The 23,625-nt window shown below is 38.1% G+C and overlaps 1 protein-coding gene across 3 annotated transcripts in view; it reads left to right on the top strand.

Annotated features, from left to right (window-relative positions):
- Positions 1 to 23,625, top strand: part of RNF115 (ring finger protein 115) — a 62,331-nt gene that overhangs the window by 1,226 nt on the left and 37,480 nt on the right. For 2 of the 3 annotated variants that reach the window (XM_007182142.3, XM_007182148.2), the window contains 2 exons: positions 18,116 to 18,174; positions 21,873 to 21,915. In XM_007182142.3, coding sequence (XP_007182204.1) covers positions 18,116 to 18,174; positions 21,873 to 21,915 — 102 coding nt within the window. Of the gene's footprint in view, positions 1 to 18,115; positions 18,175 to 19,033; positions 19,086 to 21,872; positions 21,916 to 23,625 lie in introns of all 3 variants that reach the window. The other variant, XM_007182144.2, reaches the window with a different exon arrangement.

Below are 23,625 nucleotides of genomic sequence, written 5' to 3'. Positions count from 1 at the left end.
TTGGGGTTGGGTTATAGCTACCACAGGGAGACCCACCAGGGTGAACGTTAATCCTACCTTTGGCCAACCATTTTTAGAACTAGTTATGGTTGTTCTTTTCCTTAGAAGTATCTATGTTCAGCCTTAAGACAGGGTGCCTGTCTAACAACTTCCCTCAGTGTTTATAGTGGCTCATACAATCTGTAAGAAAGCCTACTAAAGTGTGTCTGTATGTCTTATTTCTTGGAAACACAAACGGAATCCAGTGAAAAGTGCCTACAAGTTATTTTAACCTTTTCCACCCAGAGGTTGTGCCTTTTCAGGCTTTTACAGCATTTTCTTTTCTTCTCTCTTTGCCCGACCCCCAACTTCAGAGTTGCAGTGTCATCTACATGCTGTTTTAGTTTTGCTTGCTGATTTGGTGTGTTTGTGTCTGTGTGCTTTTTGCCATACTTCAGTGCTGAGAAGAGCAGGTGCCTTGTTTTTTTGTCAGCGGACATCAGAGCCTCCAGAATGCTCCCTTACCACAGAGAAGGAGTCTGGAATTCAGCCAGTATGTGTGTGACCAGTGACATGTTGAATGTGATGTCCTATTGAACAATGTGGCCTCAGCTCTTCTGATCTTTAAGTTGCTGTTCACTGTTTGCCTTTAGTAGTCAGAAAACAGTCTAACTTTTCCGCAACTTCTTATGTCTTTTCTTCTTACCATCTCAAGTCCTCACTTCAAAGTGCTCTTGGAAAGGGATCATTGACAGACTTTTTTTAGGTGTTTTTCTAAGCCTTAGTTTGATACATGGAGGGGCAGTTGTTGATCTTTTTAGACTGATTTGTTATCTGTCATGCCTGATTTGTAAATTGAGGCCTAACACAATTAAGTGTAACTGAATACTTCCTGCAGACATCAAGGTTCTCTCAGCTGAATGTCCTGGAGGTGATACTGAGGAGTATGTGGTTCCTGCCCTTAAGCACCTCACAGTTTTGTTGGAAAAAGTAACAACTAAGGTGAATGAGGATGGATAATAATGTGCTTTAGAATTCAGAGAGGGGGAGACATGGTAGCATTGGTGATGTGAGGTTGGGGAAGAAGTGACAGATGAGGTGGGATTTAAATTGAGTTTTGAAGGATAGGTAGAGTTCAGACTGAGGGGACAGCATAGACTGAGGTAGAAAAGGAAGAGTGAGTTGAGGAAGAAGGGAGAAACATTTAGTAAATCATTGTTGCTATGCATTTTTAGGAAAGGTGCAGTGAGGTCAAGAATATAGTTTTGATTTGTGGGTGAGCCAGTGAGTTTCATGTTTCATGGCCATTTCTGTATCCTTAACCCTAGACTGTCATCTTGAAAATGTTGATTGTAAGAATGACCAGGTTAGTAAGTGGCTGATTCAGTACAAATCCATCTCTGCTACTGAAAAACCAATTCAGCACTGGTTAATCAGTAATATGATTATCATATATATTGGACAACATTGAAGTTTTTCAAAAATATTTCTTTATATAAACTTGAGATTCCCTCACTGTAAGTACTCAGCATTCATTAGGCATGCATTGTTTGTTGAACTGGATCAATGTTGTGGGAAACCTGAATGTCTTTCTGCAGATAGCCAGAATAAAGTTTTTCTTTGTCTGGGGTTAATTTACATCTCAAGAGGGTACTTTGGTGGTAGTTGGATCACAAGATCCATTACCCAGGAGTGTTGCTGTCTCTGGACACCAGAGGCTGGTATTGAGTTTTACATCAGCCTTTAGTGAGCTATTGCTAGGGAGGTTCCTTCACCCAGTCAGTGGGAGGAACTGCTTCAGAGCCATCTCATCTCTTGCCAATTTATTCACCACATAAAGTCATAATTTTGTTCAGTGGGACTAGGTTGCAAGGTTTTACAACTCTTTATTTCTTCTCCCGTATCCGATCTTTAGGTTATAGCACTTCATGATACATTTGGAAGTGTACAGGCAATAGCAATAGCTTGCTCAATGTTCATCCCTGAAACTACCCTTAGGTTTTTGTTGTTTTTCTTGTCAGTCCTGCTACTCTGAAAGATTCACAGGCCCAGCTAACTTTAATGGCTGTATTAAAAGTTTTTTTTTTTTCCCTTTGGTTATAACTTCTGAGAGAGAGATTGGAGTGTGTCTAATGCTATGTAGGTTAAGCCACATTTGGTTGAATTAATTTAATTTGATGAAATAACCTCCTTACTCCTAATCCTGATCTATCCATCTCAGCTTTGTGTGTTTTTGATTTGGATCCTCCCAGATAAGAAGACAAAAGTTTCTTTTAGAAAGAAGATATTAAGAAATGAGGGGGAAATCATGAAGGGAATTTTAGAATGAAAATATATTCAGTGGTATTGTTATCATTAGGTTTCTAAAAAGTCTTTATTCTAGAAGTGAATAATTTAGGAATTTATTTTTTTATTAACAGTGTTTTCCTATTTACAGTGGAAATGGTTTTAGTAAAATTTAGTGAATATTAAACTTTAAAATAAGAGATTTTGATTATATGGTCTGAAGCCCTAGTGTTTCGAGTTTATATATATAACTGGGTAAAATGGCATTGTATATTTTTTGGTCATCAGATGATAGAAGAAATACTTAAGTAACTTAAAGTTATTTTCAAAATACAGTAGAAGCTTCTACCTCACCTGACTATCCCATTGAGAGACACTGTGAGGCCAAGACTGAGGGAGTTAACTATGCGACACGGAGGGATGACTGGGTAGTGCCACAGAGGGCTGTGTCATGGAATGTAAAGGTGTCATTCCATCTCCATACTACCTTAAAATCAAGGTCAGGGAATATTACTTTATGAGATTAAATCCTGTAGCATCATTAAACAGGTGAGATAAATCATATGCAGAGTAAACTACTTTTGGTATTGATGAAACTAGGGTGATTCTTAAGTGTTTTATGGAGATCAGAGTATCCAAAGCCAGAGAAGAGACCAGTGTGATTAAGGACTGCAAGCGTATTGCTCACCTCTGAGGCTTTGTCTGAAGGAAGTAGCTGGCTTCTCTCCCTCTCACATCTCCTTATTATATCGCCTTTGATCTAATAAAATGTCATCCTTATCAATAAGTAATATTGGTTTGGTTCTTTACCAAGTGCTATACAAGTCATTGTCATTGTGCTGTACTTGTAATGACTCTAATACAGGAAAACTTTCTAATCACCCCATAAGAGTAGGTAAAAACTAGACTCCCTAAAGACTTTGTGATTCTTAAAACTCTAAGCTCACTGACCTTGCTTTTTAAGGTTGCGTGATTCTTAGAAAGATCCTAGAACGGTGTCTAAGTAATGTTAGTAGTTTTTTTGAGCTGCGGGAAGGAATTAGTGATTTGAGCTGGGTTTTAGAGGTTTTAATAATTAGATTTCTTTTTTAAAAATAAATTTATTTATTTATTTATTTTTGGCTGCGTTGGGTCTTCATTGCTGCGCGCAGGCTTTCTCTAGTTGTGGTGAGCGAGGGCTACTCTTCATTGCGGTGCGTGGGCTTCTCATTGCAGTGGCTTCTCTTGTTGCAGAGCACAGGCTCTAGGGCGCACGGGCTTCAGTAGTTGTGGTACGCAGGCTCAGTAGTTGTGGCTCACAGGCTCTAGAGCGCAGGCTCAGTAGTTGTGGCGCATGGGCTTAGTTTCTTCATGGCATGTGGGATCTTCCTGGGCCAGGGCTTGAACTCATGTCCCCTGCATTGGCAGGGGGTTTCTTAACCACTGCGCCACCAGGGAAGTCCCAATAATTAGATTTCTTAAATTCTGCTATTGGTGACTTAAGTTAAAAAGTCTGCTTGGGGCTTCCCTGGTGGCGCAGTGGTTGGGAATCTGCCTGCCAATGCAGGAGACACGGGTTCGGGCCCTGGTCTGGGAGGATCCCACATGCCGCGGAGCGACTGGGCCCGTGAGCCACAACTGCTGAGCCTGCGCGTCTGGAGCTTGTGCTCCGCAACCAGAGCCCGCGATAGTGAGAGGCCCGCACACTGCTATGAAGAGTGGCCCCCGCTCGCCGCAACTGGAGAAAGCCCTCGCACAGTAACGAGGACCCAACACAGCCAAAAAAATAAATAAATTTATTAAAAAAAAAAAAAAAAAGTCTGCTTGATTATCTAGCATCTTTCTGGTGCTATATAGCAATTGCTTATTAAAAGTCTCTTGAATGATATGATGACCCCGTAGTTATATTTAAAAAGTAGTGGTGGGCTTCCCTGGTGGCGCAGTGGTTGAGAATCCGCCTGCCAATGCAGGGGACACGGGTTCGAGCCCTGGTCTGGGAAGATTCCACATGCCGCGGAGCAACTACGCCCGTGAGCCACAATTACTGAGCCTGCGCGTCTGGAGCCTGTGCCCCGCAACAAGAGAGGCCGCGACAGTGAAAGGCCCGCGCACCGCGATGAAGAGTGACCCCCACTTGCCGCAACTAGAGAAAGCCCTCGCACAGAAACGAAGACCCAACACAGCCAAAAATAAATAAATAAATAAATAATTAAAAAAAAAAAAAAAAGTAGTGGTGTTAGTGGTATGAGATCTTTATCTAAAAAGCTTCAGTGGAAGAAAATGCAGGTGCTACCATGTGAAGTTTGAACATACAGTGTCAGTAAGTATATTCCCTGCCAAGATCTAGAAATAAGAAATAGGTATTCTTATGGGTAGAATGCTAGTTCTGGTCTTGAAATTCTACTGATACATAGACATGTATATCTTGGGTAAATCTGTGGGATTTTTTTCAGTATGAGGAAGAACAAGAATCTTTAAACTCACTGCAGATGAAATTCCTTATATTTTTTGGGGAAGTACCAGCTGATTGCTAACACTTTGTGTTTCTTTATGTTTACTTGGCTTTTTATGACCTTTGCTTACGTCCAGGGAGAGGATGCTAAGGTCTCTCAGACGGCCATCTTATTAGAAGAAGGAAAAAAAAAGTGGATTTTTTTTTTTAACATCTTTATTGGAGTATAATTGCTTTACAATGGTGTGTTAGTTTCTACTTCATTGGATTGTTTCTTATTCTCTGTAGTCAAATTAGAAGGGGTCTGAGAATAAGAAGCCTGTGGATGCTGACTTATTTTTATGTCTCCACAGCTTAATGTTGATCAATAAAGGAGATAATGTAGAGTAGTGGCTCTCAACTGGGGGCAGTTTTGCGTTTTAGGAGGAAATTTGGCAACATCTGTAGACATTTTCTACAACTGGGTTGTTGTCACTAATGGGGGAAGAGGAGGGTTGTTTCTGCCATCTAGTGGATAGAGGCCAAGGATGCTGCTAAACATGCTTCAATGGACAGGACAGCCCCCCATAACGCAGAATTATCGGGCCCAAAATGTCAAGAGCGCTGAGGTTCAGGAGCCCTGGGTGTAGAAGGATAAAGGGATAGTCATTGGCTTCTTGTGTCAGTCGTGCTTAAGGTTTTGTCCTGGGTTAGTTTTGATTTCTAATTTTGGGATCCTGTTGAGAATTTTCAGGAAGATAATTGAGACCATATAATTTTAGCCAAAGCCCTGATGGTTGGGATTGTTTAGAACAGTAGTTAAGTGGCTGCTATTCCATTATAGCAGTATCTCTTGGGGTCGCTTTCTTTCCTTGTGGTTACTGAGACCAGAGGAATTGGATCACTCCTCTCAAGTTACACACTGTAGGGCAACTTTTAAAAGAAAAGTATCCAAATTTTTTGTCAGTTGGGAATTAATTGAGGTGGTAACACCGCATGTAACTTAGTAAGACATCTGGAAATTCCAGTTTGAAAATAAAGCAAAAAGCAGACAAGTCTAACTTAGTTTTTCTATAGCTCATCTTAGCATTAATCAAGTTTTACTTTCTGTGTTTCTCTTACAGTTCTTGAAAGTTTTCCTGAGCTTAGGAGATTTTGTGCTTAAACGTTGTTTCTTCAAACTCTTGGTCGAGTGGGTGAATTAAAGTTATCAATTCTTGTTCTAATACTAATTCTTCAAAGGGCTGGAGTTGAGTCATCTGACCCTCTCAGTTTACCTTAGTATATCCCACCATAAAATACTACTGAGGTGTGCCTATTGAAAGCTTGAGTGGGTATTCAGAGAAATGGAGCTATGTAATTTTTGATTGAAAGGTTGTGTAGGAATGAGCAGTCCTTATTTGTAGAGAAATAAGGCCTTTACCATAGGAGAAACATTTTAGGTAGTTCTTATAGTTTCACATAAAGAAGTTTAGGTTAGGTTCTGAAAGATTTTTTTTTTTAATCTTTTAAGTTCAATTGTTAGCAGTTCAAAGTTCCTTAGAAGTCTCCAGATGCATATATAACAAATAGAAGTGGTGATTTTAAACTGGGCACACTTTTCTTGTATGTTAAATAGATTGCCCAGCTTCTTTTCCCAAAATAGGCCAGTTAGTTTTGTTTTCCTTGAAGAGCTGTTAAAGTAGATAATCTCTCTCCTTGATGATTTCAACAGTGTCACAAGGAAGTTCTTAGTAGGCAAGGTATCCTATATTCACCTCCTTGCCACTCACTTTCATGTTGTGCAGATTTAAATAGACTTAAACCTAGAGGACCATCTTCTAATAAAGGTTTGATTGTGTTTACTTTTCAGCATGCTTAGAATTTACATTCTCAGAAGAAAGAAAAAATCCCGTAGTTATGTGTCCTTTCCTGTCTTTTTCTGGATTGACTAAAACCTATAGGTATCCTACAGTGATGCTGATCTTCTAGCCCGGTAGTTCGCATACCTGTCAGACCCAGTGCCCTCTTTTTATAATAAACATTTTGAAATACTGCCTTTAATGAAATGAAATTCTTAGGTAATACAACTTCCTTACACATACATTTAAAAAATTCTCTAGATGTAAGATAAAGGATAAATAAAAAGAAAGTAACTCATGACAAAATAATATGCATTTCAATGTGTAAATACTCAGAAGTCCATAATAGGAAGATATATATAATGTAGTAGATATTGGCACCAAACACAGACATAACAGCTACCCAAGGAGATTAGCTATAAGGGTATTTATACCTTAAATAGCATGAGTGGTAAGCCACCAGAATGGTGAACAATTCTTGGTAAAGGTACAAATAAAGTATAATTTTCTCTTGTTTTATTCAATAGTTGTTTTTCTGGACATACAATGCATGGTGTTTATATATAGAAAGACTTGGTGTTTATATATAGAAAGACTTGGTGTTTATATATAGAATGGAGTTAGGGTCTAGGCTTTGGTAATTACAAAGATATTTTTTATCTACTTAACTATCCATAAGAAGTTTAAGAATAGAGACATGTCTTTGTCCTGGAGTTTCTTACGCTTATGGACTCTGCCCATTAAATTAAGTAGCATTTCTTAATTGCTTTGACAACAAAAACACTTCAATAGATGTCCAAAATATCCCACAGATGATTGTATTACCCTTGTTGAGAATGACTGCTAGTCACAGGAAAACATTTTCCCATTTTACCACTCTTCTTTTCTCTTGCTTATTATTCACTACTTTAGTGTAGTACTTTAAACATATTACAAGATTCAGTCTTTGTCATTTAGACTTGATTTACTTTTCCTTTAGACAATTTCTCCTATATGCCTTTAAATTTCTCATTTCCTCACCACTCTTGTCATCATTTTTGACTAACTTGTTGAATGGAACTTAGCTGCTTCTAGTGAATCTTCTGTAATTTAAGTGGTAGTGAGAGGTACTTTATTCTCAAATGAACTTATGAAGCTGTTGATTCCCTGATTTTATTTTATAGTGCCAGTTATTAGGTGCTGATCTTGTAATACAGTCACTGCTGAATGGTTAGAGGCATTAGTGTTCCTAGTTAAGACAAGTTAGGTTGAGGAATGGAAATTTTGTACCTTAAGCCTGTTGGTTTGAAAAAAAATTACTGTTATTTTGATTGTTGACGTAGTGTGAAAACTATAATGGTACGTTTACTTCTTGTTTAATAACATGTAAAAGGCAAATTCAGCATATTAGCTTTCACTGCTCTTCTTAATTTGCATGTTTTAGATTAAAAAGTGTTTGGAAGTAACATGAACAAGTGAGAATAAGGAAAATATTTAATTCCCAAAAATTTTCAACTTTGTTTTCCTAATCACTAAAATTATTGGTTTATTATTCTGTGCCAAGTGTAGGTGCTGATTCAGTTAGGGAGTCCTGTTTTAATAATATACTAGCATTCTGGTTCTTTGTTTTTGAAATGCAAAATTTTATTTGAGCCAAATTGAGGATTATAACCCTGGAACAGACTCTCAGAAAGCTCTGAGAACTGTTCCCTACTAGCATTCTGTTTTAACATACAATCAGTATTAGATGAGCAGATTCAGAGTTCCCAAGGTTTTTAATAAGGTCAGCAGTGTAACATACGTCTTTCTCATCGTGCAACACACGTGTTGTAAAAGGGTTCCAGAAGTATGTCTATTTCTATTCCTGAGTGTGAATTATTTCTCTGAACTCAAATCTTTAGTGATTGTTTCCCTGGCTGTTAATCAGGAAGAAAACCAGTTTACAAAAACAAACAAAAAAACCCACCATTAGGCCACAGTTTCTTAGTGTTATACAAAGATACCTATACAGTTTAAATATTGTTTGGAGAGCTGTGATTCAGTTCCAGGCCAATAGAACTGCCTTTATTTATGGTCTCACTCCCTAAGAATAGTAACATTCACAACCATCATCATTTTGTTCCTTCATTCCGGGCCGTGACTGAACATTGACATTATCAGGGACTCCAAATAGGAATGTATAATCAACCAACCTTCTTTAGTTCATTGTGTAACAAGGCAGAAAATCAGGTCACGAGACAAAGCGTTACTTGATATAAGCTTGATCAGATGGACAAGAAGCCAAATTTTCTAAGAAAAAAAAAAAGACTAAACTATAAGAATTATCAGAGAAAAAGTTAACACAATATAGCCAGAAAAGATTTAGTTACAGTGTTCTTTGATTGCTTACACTAAAGGCAGCAAAACAGAGAACAACTCAGGGGCATAGATATAAAATGGTAAATGATACTAAAAGTTTGCTCTTAGTTCTGTTGTGTACCATCATAGTTTGGAGGAAAATTTTGTCTTACGTTCAGTTTAGGTTGATAGAATCTTCTTACATAAGCTGACAACATTCATTCAGCAAATATATTCTAAGCTCAAATTCCAAGCATTGTGCAGAAAGAAAAGCATGCTTGGTGGGGAAAGAAAAATAACCTGGGATTAAAAGTCACTGAAATCATGTACAAAGTCTATGCTGTAATAATAAAATCACACTTAGGGAAGTAAAGGCACATAAAACAAACTTGTGTGAATATCCTAATCTTAAGTACTTATCCTCAAAAGAAGAATTGAATGAGTGAGACTTCTTATTTTCCTGAAGGAGGGTTAGGGGAGACAAGTAAATGAGGACAGCATTTGTGTTCTAGTTTTACAGATAGAGAAACAGGTCTTCCCAAAGACCATGAACTGGTGGAACTGGGAATAGAACTCAGAAATTCTGTTACTGACCTGGGTCCTTGGACTCTTTAATCAATAGAAATTGATAAGAGGCCAGATGAGAAACTCAGGCAAGGCTTTATTGGGACTCCAGCATGAGGGAGTGAAAATAAGAAAACAGGTGCCCTTGCTCGCGTTCTGAGGCGGGGCCGAGCTGATTCCTTAAATGAGGTGAGGGTAGGGGTGGGTTGGTCTGCCCGCGGGTGGTGCCGAGTGTAGGGATCATGTGCTTTTTGTTCCCAGCACCTCCAAAAAGTCAGTTGGTTTGTGGCCTTTTTGTATCTTACTGTTCATAATTGCCCCAACTGTGCCTCTGTGCAGTTATTTTTAGTTCCTTAGTTTGTCCAGGTGCAAGCACTCCAGTAAGGGGTTCCAGGTCCCAGGTCCCAGTCTATCTCAGTTCTGTTATCTTTGTTTTGGGGCTCACTTGATGCTTTTGAAAAGGGAGGAAGTATAACCTGGCTTGTAAAGGGATAATCATAGGGGATTATGGAAAAAGTCTCTAGAAAAAAGTAGTGTCTTTGATGTTAGAGATGTGAGTTGGCATGAAATTCATGGTGTGGTGGGTTCTAGCCTAGGTAGGAACTGTGATCTGTTTCAAACAGTGTGTGTTCTTAATCCTTCTAGTTAGGAGTTTCTGAACAGTTTTGCCTTGTGATACTCAAAGAGAATATGAACAATAGAACATGACTGACTTAATATTGTGATCTTAGATTTTGACTCTATCAAATGACACAGAAAATAAGCTTCTCTTTTAGATAAAATAAAAAAAATAGACTTTGATTGTGACTGTATAGAAAAGCAAAGCTGTGGAATTAAGAAGTAAATAGTAAGCCTTTATATTTCATATTCTGAATAAACACTGGATATAAATTTGCATAAAGTTCAAGGGTATGTAAATTTCACAGGATTGGACTTCATATAAATAAGTCCTGGCTTATAGGTCATTGTTCTACCAAGACCTCACATTTTTTTTTTTTTTTTTTTAAGACCTCACATTTTTTGATAGTTGATCCCTTGAAATATAAGAAGGGAAAGAAAATAATGCATTAAAACCACCCTTTCCCTTTCTCTCTTGTATTCCAAGTGCTTTGTGTCCTCCAGTAGTGTTCTTCTAAGTGGGTAAGCATCAGGGCTAAGCTGTACTTAGGGAGTTGTCCCTGATTCAGACTATTAATGGTGAAAGATATTTCTGCTTGTGGATATTTTTAGGTGAAATAGACAGTGGAACATCTGAAGTAGTTCATTCAGGTGTACCTGCTACCGAGTGTCCTCACTTAAGTTGTATATAGTAAACATTCTGACCCTAGAGGAAAGCAGCTTAGTTTAGTGGAAACAACTAGGTTCCTGTTTCCAGAGATTCTGGGTAAGTAACTTAGGGTTGTTATACTTCTCTTTTACAGATAGGATGATAGAAATGACCTAATGAAATTTTTTGATAAGACTTAGTGACTGTGGGGACTACATACATTGGCAATATTTGGGGGGAGGGGTTGGTGTGAAGATTTGATATATTCATATTTAAGCAGAGGAGAGAGATCCATAGTGCCAGACATATAAGGGGCCCTTAATTCACTCTTATCCTTGGTTTTTCCCTCCCCCCAAACCTATATTATGCTTAAAATTTAAAACTCTGTTACCTCAACAGATGAATGGGTAAAGAAGATGTGGCACATATATACAATGGAATATCACTCAGCCATAAAAAGAAATGAAATTGAGTTATTTGTAGTGAGGTGGATGGACCTAGAGACTGTCATACAGAGTGAAGTAAGTCAGAAAGAGAAAAACAAATACCATGTGCTAACGCATATGTATGGAATCTAAAAAAAAAAAAAAGGTTCTGAAGAACCTAGGGGCAGGACAGGAATAAAGATGCAGACGTAGAGAATGGACTTGAGGACACGGGGAGTGGGAAGGGTAAGCTGGGATGAAGTGAAAGAGTGTCATGGACATATATACACTACCAAATGTAAAATAGATAGCTAGTGGAAAGCAGCCGCATAGCACAGGGAGATCAGCTGGGTGCTTTGTGTCCACCTAGAGGGGTGGAATAGGGAGGTTGGGAGGGAGACCCAAGAGGGAGGAGATATGGGGATATATGTATATGTATAGCTGATTCACTTTGTTATACAGCAGAAACTAACACACCATTGTAAAGCAATTATACTCCAATAAAGATGTTAAAAAAACAAACAAACATAACTCTGTTATATGAATGTATGAGGATGATACTAAGGCCAAGGCCTGGGTGTGGGAGGAGTGTAGAGTCAGAGAGAGACTGTGTTTGGTTCTTGTTTGATCTTCTTACAAATTCTCCTTAATTCATGGATGTTCACCCAAATTGAAGTTAATAGTACCTCTGAAGAAAAACTAGGAAAAATTGAAATGCCAAGTTAGCCATCTTTAGAAGTGATCCAAGAGATAAATACTTAAAATCCAATCTTAAAATCCAGTCCAGTCTGGTTGTAATCTCAGTGTAGGGCAGGACTAAATTGTGATTGTAAGTAAGAAATTACAGCCAAGTAATTGTATTATATATTCTAACAGGAGAAAGAATTTGTCTATTAGAAGAGGGTGTGGGAATTGTGGGTCAGCAGTGAAAGAATAGAAAAGGAGGAGTCAGAGGCAAACATATGCTGTGTTCTTCCTGCCCAGAGGGAGAGGAAACCCAGATCATTGATTTTTGAAGAAGTGGTTTATGTTCATAGTAGGAATGGATATATTAGGCTATACTAGCATGATGACACAAGCTATATATCCAGTTGCCTACTGCTCTGATTCTCTGCTTATTTAGCAGGTGATTATAATCTGGAATAACTATAATAGCTATATTTATTAAATGTCTACAATCTAATGTGGCAGTCACTGAGTTAAGTATTTTGCAAACATCTTAAACTTTACAGTAATACAGCATTGAAGCAAGCATCTCCATTTTACAGATGAGGAAATTGAGTCTCAGAAATGTAATGTGACTCTCCCAAGACTTCATATCTAATAAATAGAGACCTGAGATTAGAATTCAGGTCTCTGATTCCAAAAATCTTTCCTGTATGCGTATGCCTCTTTCCTCTATTTAGGTGGATTTATTTATTGAGGAAGACTGTGCTGAATTGTAAAAGTAAATGGGCCACTTGATAACTCTTTTTCATTGAAATTAAATGGACATTCTGAGATGGCCTCTGAATTTGGTTTTATGTGAATCTTCCTCTAAGAGACAGATCTTCTCTAGGTGCTAAATTAGATTTCTGAGCTTGTAAGATTGAAGGTTTCAGACCCTGGATTGTATGTTCATCAAGGTACTGCTCCCCTGTAAGGGAAGGAGGGGGCTGAAAGGCTGCTGAACCTCCCAAGGCCTCATTTGGCCTTGACATAAACGTTTCCATTCAATCCTCAGCAAATTATAGTTCCTGTTCCCTTCTCTAAAAGAGTAGTTATTTTCAATCAATGAAGTGTAATGAAAAGAATATGGAGTTTTGAATTCAAGAAAGACCAAGATTCAAAGCTCTTCTTCATCCTTTGGGCAATTTTTTGGTTTTCTGTTACTGCCTAAAAAATCACCCCAAAATTTAGTGGCTTAACACAGTATTATCTTTCATGTTCCTCTGGATTTACAGAATGCAGCTGGTCAGCGCTCACTTGAGGTCTTTCAGGCATTTGTAGTCATACAGAACCTGGAGACGGAGCCATCTGAAGGCTCTGTCGGGATGGACCTTCAAGATAGTTTTTCCCTTTTACAATCCAGTCCTTCTCTGATGTCTGAGTGCTCCTCTACGTGGCCTCTCTGTCCAATAGAGTAGCCCAGACTTTTGTGGCTGCTCAGGGCTTTAAGAGTCAGGAAGCAGAAACTGTTAGGCAGTTAAGAGCATTGTCTGGAATTGACTCAGTATTCTACAGGTAAAGAAGTCACAGGACCCTCCAGATTCAGAGAGGGTGGAGTGGAGGGTTACACTGCAGAACAGCATGTGGGTTGGGAGATTTTGTTGGGGCCATCTTTGGAAAATCAAATCTGCCACAGACAACTTATTTCTTTCTTACTTACAACTTCATGTTCTTATTTGTGAAGTAGAAATAACGGTATTTTCCTCACAGAGTGGTTAACAGGAATAGCACAATGTAAAGCACATGGGTGTTTCATAAATCTAAGTACCCTTTCCCCTTAATTCTCTAACATAATAGATTATTTCTAATCTACTTTTACTTTACACAGTTTAGTACATAGTTTGGTTAACACTTTCTTGACCTATGTTTCTCAGACTGATGTAACTTAAAACAAAAAAAACTTTTTCATGGAAAATTTCTAACATATTAAAAGTAGAGAGAGGGACTTCCCTGGTGGCAGTGGTTAAGAATCCGCCTGCCAGTGAAGGGGACACGGGTTCAAGCCCTGGTCCGGGAAGTTCCCACATGCCACGGAGCAACGAAGCCCATGTGCCACAACTACTGAGCCTGTGCTCTAGAGCCCGCGAGCCACAACTACTGAGCCCTCATGCCACAACTACTGAAGCCCACGCGCCTAGAGCCCAGGCTCCGCAACAAGAGAAGCCACCACAATGAGAAGCCTGCGCATCACAATGAAGAGTAGCCCCTGCTCCCTGCAACTAGAGAAAGCCCGTGCGCAGCAATGAAGGCCCAACGCAGCCATAAATAAATAAATAAATAAATTTATTTAAAAAAAAAGTAGAATAGTATAAGAAACCCACATGTACCCAGGTTCAGTAATTATCAACTCATGGCCAATATTCATTCACCTCCACCCTTACACAACATCCTGTCTCCAGATTAGTTTGAAGCAGTTGCTGGAAATCAGGGGGAAATCAGTGTGATTTCAGAAGAAAATGGCGGTAGTAAATAGAGTGCTATCAGGCCTTTAAAAAGAAAATCTAGAAACTGGAGCTATAGTATCTTCAGAATGTTATTTTTGGGTTTTTAGGCTTCCAAGAGAATGGTTTTCTCAGACCAGACCTTTGTTCTGAGATCAGACTACTGAAGTATGTAGGAGACCAAGTATGCATTTTTTACTTTGATAATTAGAGAATGACGGGCTTGTGAATTCTGAAAAGTTCTCCGTATTTCCTGTAATGTTGATTTTAGGAGGAATAGTTCATGGCTAAGAGGTTGGTTTGTTCTATAATAAGCTACTTTTATCAAGAATAATTCACAGAGCATTTGGAAGGAATTTTGGTTCTCTTCCCTGTAATCAAAATAGAATTACCTGGAAAGGTTTGATTGTGCTAGTAAATGGAAGGAGTACCTAGTGGCAGGAAGAAGCCACTAGGTACTCCTGTAATTATAGTACTTCTGTAATTTGGTTTATACCTCTGAAGTGTCCTATTCTGTGAAGGAGCTATCTATGATGGCTGACAGCCTGGTTCCTAGAACCATGACTGGGATCATGAAGAGAGGACTTGTACATTTCTCTACTCTAAATCAGTGTGATTCTTGCTTCAAGTCTTTTTCGTCTTCCCAATTGTAATATCTGCCTTTTGAAATTATTTTCTCTCTACCACAGCTCTAAACATTATTGGAAGTTTAGAATCAATGTAGACCACCCTTTAAGTCTAAAGACCTTCATACCTACTCCACTTTAGCCACCTACTCCCATAGCTGTATCTTAGACTTTGTGATCATCCAGAGCATTGCTACTTCTGAAATCTTAGGCTTCATTCTCCCATGAGCAGGCCACAACTTCTTAAGCTTCCAGCTCTTTTCTTTACTTCCACTCTAACCATTCTCTAATTGTATTAGATTCTGGTACTTTGACTCCTAGTTGTGAGGTGTGTGGCAAGTAATTTCATGTTTGTTTATTCAATAAATATTTATTGAACACCTTTCTGTCCTAGGGATATAATGGTAAACAAAACTGATCTGGACCCTGCCTTTACAAAACTTAAAGCTTATTGAATGGTGACAGACATTAAAAAAGCATTAAACAAATATATAATTACAAATTGTGATAAGTGCTATAAAGGAATGAACAGGGTGCTGTAGGAGAAAATAATAAGAGGAAACCACTTTAGATTGGATGATGAAAGAGGGACTTTCTGACATGACCTTAAAATGGAGACCTAAAGGACTAGAAGTCCCTTGCCATGCAAAAAGTTAGGGGAAGAGTGTTTCAGTCGTAGGAGCAGAATGTATGAAAGCTTGAGGTAGGAATGAGCTTGATGAGTTAGAAGAACTGAAAGAAGGTCCTTGTAGCTGGAATTCACTGAGGGAGGGTAGCCTGAAATGAGGTTGGCAAGTTAAACAGAGACCAGCTGAATTAGGGCCTTGTAAGGCATGTTTAAGAGTTTGATTTGTTTTTTTTAATGTTATTTATTTATTTTTGTATTTTTGTCTGTGTTGGGTCTTTGTTTCTGTGCGAGGGCTTTCCCTACTTGCGGCAAGCGGTTCACTCTTCATCGCGGTGCGCGGGCCTCTCACTATCGTGGCCTCTCCTGTTGCGGAGCATAGGCTCCAGACGCGCAGGCTCAGCAGTTGTGGCTCACGGGCCTAGTTGCTCCGCGGCATGTGGGATCTTCCCAGACCGGGGCTTGAACCCTTGTCCCCTGCATTGGCAGGCAGACTCTCAACCACTGCGCCACCAGGGAAGCCCCTAAGAGTTTGATTTTATTTGAAGTGTTTTTGGAAATAGTTGAAAGGTTTTAAGATGGGAAATGATATATGGTCCATTTTATGTTTTAAAAAGATCATTCTGACTTCATGCAGAACAGACGGGAAAAGGCTAGAAGAGAAGCAGGACAACACTTAAGAGGGAAGTTATTCATTGTCTAGAGCCAGTGTTGGCTTGGGTTAAGATAGTAAGGCAGTGGGGCAAGGAGTAGGTTTGAGAAATGTGTTCATGGTAGGAGTGCCAGGATTTGATGGTTGGATGTGGAAGACAACAGAGAGGGAGGTGTTAGGAATGACTCCCAGAGTTCTGGTATGAACAAACTGATAATGCCGCCTCTTGAGTGTGTGTGTGTGTGTGTGTAAGAGAGAGAAAGAGCATGAGAGAAAATACCTATGAGGATAAATGAATCTGGAGTTCAGAAGAGTGGCCTGGGTTAGAGATAGACATTTGGGAGTTGTTCCACATATGGGATATTTATTTATTTATTTTTATTTTTAATTTTTTTCATACAGGGGATTTTAAAGCAATGGGAATGAGTGAGAGAGGAAAAGAAAAGAAAGAGGAGGGCCTGGCACTGGGATGGTGACAAATCACATTTTGTAATTGATATTTTTTTCTTTTTAACTTTAGAATAGATTTAAGTTTAGCCTTCTAAAGTCAATCTCACTTCCTTTCAGATAAACTTTCTTAGTGGGAGAGAAAGGAATGTAGTTACTGCTACCTGGGAGGGTGGGGGATGAAGGAATAGAGGGAGGGGCTCAGGGATTCATATGGTCTCCAGATTATTTCATATCTGGAGTAGTTCACAGTATGCCCATTATGAGTGTTTCTCGTCTTTCATGTGTGTAGAGGAGAGAAAAGGCTGAGAGATTTCTAATCCACAGGGTAAAGTTCATGGTAATCTGAAGTTTTCCACAGTCTGGTTCCAGCCTGCCTATTCATACACATCATACCATTCCCCTCCAACCTCCATGCATGCTGTATTCTGTTGTTACAGTTTTTAACCCATAATTTTCGTTTTTATTGCGCAGACTACTATTTTAAGTTTCTGTTTCAGATAAAGCCTTCCCTGATTCCCTCAGGCAAACTTTGGTATTTGTTTATATTCCCAGTGTGCACTGATTAAAGAAAGTCTTTTATTAAATTTTACTGTTTCTTGCATTGACTGTCTCCTCACCAAACTAATCTCCTTGACAGAAGGGATTGGTCTTTTTTCTTTATATCTCTTTTAAGAAAGCATTTGAATATTTGAGTTACCATTCTGACTGTCTTTGTTTGAGTAGGCAAATACAGCTTACATTTCCTTCTGATAAGACAAACTTGCAGGTTTAGAAAATATAGAGAGCAAGAAAATAGTTGAAAATGTCTTTCCCAGATCTATTTTAATAGGTAGTTAAAGTATACGCTTTTAAAACTATGGTAAGGCAGTCTCTAAATTATATTCTTTCTTATCAGCCCCGAAGCTTGATATTTAAAAGAAATATTTACTTATTTAAAAGAAAGATTCATGGTAATTAAGGAAATAGAAGCTGATCTAATGGGATTGTTTTGGTTATTTAAATTATCATTTCTATAGAATACCTGAGCATATTAAGTTTTATTTGGAACCACTGATAATCAAAAAACAGATCAGAAATATTGTAAAACTTCACTGTAAATTCCTAGTCTACAAATTGATTTATTCTGTGATTCAGTTTATGTCTCCTGTATGTACATAGTAAAAAAAAAAATAGCAATTTCTGTACTCATGAATATTATAATCTTCTACTGCTCTGATATATGTAGTGGAACTTTTTCAGTAGATTTGAATAGAAAATTAGATAATGAATTCATTCCAGTTTAAAAAAAAATAAAAAACTTTGTGACATTCTTCTTTTAGTTCTTGGTGGGAACCGCTTGTGAAGCCATTCTGTAGACATCTCATGGAATTATTTATTTGCCAGAGAATAACAGAAATAACTGTCCTGGGAGTCAGCAAGTACATACAACATTTCACAGCATCAGCTTGTGTACTGCATATTATTCTGAAACTATATACTTAGCTTTCTGATGAACGACTTTTATTTGTCTTCCTTTCTTTTATAGGAATATATTTGTCCCAGATGTGAATCAGGCTTTATTGAAGAAATGACAGATGATTCCAGGTATTGTACAAGCTCATGAATAAATCAGGCGTTCTGTTATCAAAATTATTTTTCTCAGCATCAACTGAATGAATAGAAGGGAATTTGTTTTATAACATACTCTGTTGAGAGAGAGAGAAGAAAAGTGGCAGAGCGAAAGGGAAGAAAAATGGGAAAATTTGGAAAATGATGTGATAGTGGGTGTGATGAGATCTACTGTGGCATTCCTTGGAAACCTCTGTATCCATATCATAGTAAATCTGGTAAGTTTTCATATATTTTCTGAGAGTTTGGGGTTCTCTTGGATTATTGGTTGGTTTTTAGTGACCACTCTGTGGCCTGAAGGTAAATTGCTGTTATACTTCTTTGGTGGGCTGGTGAGCGACTTCTGGCAAAGATATCTAATAAGATAAACAGGCTGTTCTAGCCAGGGAAACTGAGTTGTTACTCTTGCGGAAGCTTTGGGTCCCTTGTCCTTATTAGGATTATTGCGGTCGAACTTATGCCATCTTGCCACTGTAATATCAGTGTGTTGGTAATGCTTGAAATTGGCTCTTGTTGCTTTTACTAATGGTATAAAACCTATAAAAAGGGGACATTATTTCTGAAAGTGACAGTGTTAGGTATTCCTTCTTGGTTAATATGATTAAAACTATGAAAGCTTAACAAAAAGTAGAATAGTGTTGATAGGAGGGCCTTTTTGGGGTAAATGTAATAACACATTTGTTCCTTTGTGGCTATCTGGTTAAACATTGGTTGGACAATTGAAGAAATACTGACTGGGGAAAAAGAATCTGTAATCTGAAACTTCTTTTAATCTTGGGATGACTTTGGGGATTTTAATGGCAGTAAATAATTCCTTTACTGTTGCTGTTGGCAGAATATAAAGTTGAAGGTCCCTTCCACAACCAGGAAAAACTACACATTTTACAGTATGTACAATTAGTTTAACTTTATTAATGATCAGTGATTATATATGTATAAATGAATTGGAGCTTCTAAGGCAACATATGGCATGGGATCTAGTTTGGTACAACACTTAAGTGTTGATATAATAATCTTGGTTTTAAATAACACAATACCAATTCTAAATCTATAAGATTAGCTTGGTAGCAAAATTAGCAATTTTGTGTGGATGGCATGCTAACTTGGGACAGCTTTTTATTTGTGCTGTTATAATTGCATCTAATACTTATTTCAAGCAGGTATGCTCTGCATGCATTGAATAAAAGAGCATACTGGTTGTTGGGGGGTGATTTTTTCAGTTTTTAAATACTAATCCTGGTTTCTTTAGCCCTGTATACAAAGTATGGTTATAAATGAGGTCTGTGAGTAACTGCAGGATGAATCTTTTCTAGCGGGGAACTATGAATTCTATGGATCCTGCTCTCACTTGACTTAATTCTTTTCTTTGTGCCTTTGTAAGTCAAAGGTTGTCCTGTACAGGTGTTATTGGTAGCAGATACTCAAATGCAAAGATTATGTCCTTTGAAAGATCAGTGTTTTAAATAGCTGAAGAAATCTTTGTCTTAGAATCAGTGTCTTAGAGGTAACATGGTATTCCCTTCTATAAAGTTCATAAACATTTGTTTATTTTGAATACTTAGCAATTACAGTAGTAAGTAGTGGATGGTAAAAATTAATGAGAGCAAGTTCTTATGTAAATATTGGATAATGGGTTCCATTTGCTATTAGACATTCATCTAGAGGGGCATCTTGTAAGTTTTCTTAAGCTTTGTAACATTTCTCGGAACGATGTGGTTGTTATTATCCCTTCTCTGTGATTAGCCTTATCATTCTTAAAATACAAAGGAATTCTAAGGAAAGGGAATGCTGACTGAGGGAGTTTCAGGGGGAGAAGAACCCCAAAAGATAGGGTTGATAGCTTTAATTACCAACGATGTTTGAATTCTTGAAACTATATGGTAAAGTCAGGAAAGAGCCCTGGAAGAAGCCTATCGAGGCTTGAGTAATAAAATGGATACATAGTGGTAGTTCAATTATTTATCTATTTAGCATAGATGTACTGGTACTTTTGGGCTTGTTCTACATTTGAAGTGTTTTTTACAAACGATGTTTTAACTTCTGAAGCAAATACAGTTGTTAAATGGTTTCTAATTAGAGAATAAGGCCTGAGAATGATGATGTAGAGAATGGCATTAGCCTCGTTTTTTCACTTTTGGTTCCAGACTAACTGAAGTGTGTTTGTTTCCTCAATGAGCTGAGTGCAATGCCTGGATTGGTATTGTAATTCTGAAAATGAAAGCTATTTATAATAGTTTGTGGGCTTTATTTCATTGGGGTGAGTGTGTGCATGCTTGTGTGCTAGTGTGTGTACTTTGGTGCACTTGTGTGTGTCTCTTGAAGTAAAAGTGATATCCAGCAGTTCTTGTGATACTTTCCATCCCGTTTCCGCCAAAGTGTGTTAGCCAGTTTCCTCTCTTCTTTGCAGATTTCATGGGGACAGTGGGATCAAATATTTTTCCCCAGTCTTTGGGAATAGGTTTATACATGTGATATTAATTCAACAACTTTTACCTTCCAGTTATCAATATAGGATATGGTAAAGCAAGGTTTTCAGAAGTGGTGAGTGCTCTGTATAATGGCTGACATAATAAACACATATATTTGTGGTATTAATAAAATACAGTCTTTACCCTCTGAATTTATGTTTATGAAAGGAGGGGAACGAGTAGAAATGGATGAGGCAAATTCTAGATATTTATAATACAAGGTTGAATTTAGAATCAAAGTCAGAGTGCAGAGGGGTTTGGGGGAGTCTTGTTTGGTTGGTGAGTTTAGAAAAGACTTAATGGAGGATGGGCCCTGAAGGGTGGGTAGGATAATCAGAATAAGATAAGCTACCAGAAGAAGAAAAAATATTTATTGAGCCCTTTTGTAAGGTGCTAAATATAGTACCAGACCCCTTGCATTACTACATTTAATCATTCCCAGTAGTTTCAAATGTTGTGTTCATCTGGTGGTTAAATGGTTTTTAATGAAATATTATTTTGAGAATCTTGTTTTATTTCTTAGCTTCTGAGAATAGATGTTTTTCTTCCTTTGCTCTGATTTGAGTTGCATTGCTGGCTGTGGATCCTCCTTCCTTCTCTGTGATAGTCCCTCTCCCCAATTTTTTTTTTAAATTTATTTATTTTATTTATTGATTTTTGGCTGTGTTGGGTCTTTGTTGCTGTGTGCGGGCTTTCTCTAGTTGCGGCGAGCAGCGGCTACTCTTCGTTGCGGTGTGTGGGCTTCTCATTGCAGTGTCTTCTCGTTGCGGAGCATAGGCTGTAGGCGCGCAGGCTTCAGTAGTTGTGGTTTGCGGGCTCTAGAGCGCAGGCTCAGTAGTTGTGGCGCACGGGCTTAGTTGCTCTGCGGCATGTGGGATCTTCCTGGACCAGGGCTCGAACCTGTGTCCCCTGCATTGGAACCTGTGTCCCCTGCATTGGCAGGCAGATTCTTAACCACTGCACCACCAGGGAAGCCCTCTCCCCAGTTTCTCATTTGGCTTATCCTTGATTTTGTAGTTTGTTGTAATATTTTTCATAGATTAATCCACATGCCAGTTCTTCATAACTTCCTTTGAGGGTGTCATGTTGGGATGAGTTATTTTTCCTTATTGGGATTTGCTCTCATTGTACCATTCTGTATTTAGCTTCCAGGAGGGAAGCTTGTTCCTGGGAATAGAATCACTACTCATTGCCTTTTCTCTTCAGTTTTTTAGGTGGTGGCAGCAGCACATCAACACATTTTGCAGAGGTAAGTTTTCCTTTGGCTGTATGGATTCTTTAGATAGTGGGTGGGTGTTAAAACCATGACAGATTTTCACTTCCCAGTGCAGCAAAACATCAGAATGTATAAGAAAAATATGGGCAAGAGTAGTCTTAGAAAGATTTGTGTTCAGTAGTTGGGGTTTTGGCATGTTACTTTTAGTAAACCTTTGATTAGGAGAGAGCTGTGCTAATTTGAAACCTGGTGGTGTTTTCAGTTCTGTTTTCTGCTTCTATATTGTGTATATGGTGTGAGAATAAAAAGCTTGTGTTGTTTTTTAAATAACAGTGTTGCAGACTCTTAGTGGTCTGACAGTCAAGTAAAGAACAGGCCAGGATGAGTTGTAATTGAAGTCACAATGAGGCACAGTCTATGATTTTATACAGAGGTACTGATTTCTAGAGATTACCTTTAATGAATGTGGTAGTTTGTAATTGGAATTTCAGGGCCAGATTAAGGATAAGATATTTGCTTGCCTTCCAGGTCTCAAGATGGGACCTACAATTAATTTCCAGTTCTTTATATAATGTGGCATCCATATTTTTTGGGAAAAATAATCTTAACTAGGATTTGAAAATAAGACATTAATCTATATCCTTGAATACCATTTTAAATTAAACGCAGTAATTTTCTTTTTCATTTAATCCATTGATTTAAAATCTTTTTTTTTGGACCATTTTAACCATTTTTAAGTGTACAATTTAAGTGTACAATTTTAAGTGGCATTAAGTACTCTTTGTTTATAAGCATTTAGAGACTGTTATCTCACAAGGAACAGACCAGCTCTGCCTACAAAAAACACTGGTTTGCTTTTGCTCCTGTTGCCGCACAGCTTGGTTAGCTCTAGAAAGCTAACAGATGCTAAAAGAAAAAAAAAAAACTTAAATCCCATAATCAGAATTTCTTTGTGTTTCAGGTTCACATTAGCCTTTTTTTGGAGATAGTTCAAGTACCTGAAGAACTAGCAAAACTTTTTGTTAGTTATTTGTGTGTAAATTAAAACTGTATTTGCAGTGTATTTGAAAACTGGTATTCAATAAGAAGCCCATAAAACCCTAAGCTTCTCTTCTTTATCCTCTGAAAATTATCTTAAGACCTGTAGCTCCCAGGTTTTTAAAAAAATTGTTTTGGACTCGCTGCTCAGCTTCCCGGATCTTAGTTCTTTGACCAGGGATTGAGCCTGGGCCCTGGCAGTGAAAGTGCCAAGTCCTAACCACTGGACCGCCAGGGAATTCCCAGCTCCCCAGATTTTTCTGTTGTTAGATTTATAGTCAAGAAACTTAATGAAATGTTTGGGTAACAGTCCTGTTTTATTAAGGTATTTTCTTTTACTTATGGTCTGTGGTACTTCTTAATATCCAGTATTCAGCTTTTTGCTTAACTGTGAACTGCCTTGGAACATGGGTTGATTAGTGTGATTCAAGACAGATTATGTCTTTGAACTCCCACTTTCTCATTTTGGTGGATGGAAAAATATTACTTAAAATTGATTCTGCTAGCCAGGCCTGGAAGCCTTTCTGGTTTTAGTAATTTTTTTCCTTGTGTGTGCTATTCCTGATTACACAGATTTTCACTTACTGGTTATGCATATGCAGAAGAGACTTCATCTGATTTTCCTTAAGTGTTAGTTCTCTTTTAGGAGATGGAAATACATTGGTCTGTCAGTTTTATAGATATGACTCACCAGGAGGAGATGCA

Source organism: Balaenoptera acutorostrata, chromosome 1 (genome assembly GCF_949987535.1).
Source record: "Balaenoptera acutorostrata chromosome 1, mBalAcu1.1, whole genome shotgun sequence".
NCBI lineage: Eukaryota > Metazoa > Chordata > Mammalia > Artiodactyla > Balaenopteridae > Balaenoptera > Balaenoptera acutorostrata.
Note: the sequence above shows the minus strand (reverse complement) of the source record. Positions and strands in the feature narration are given on the sequence as shown.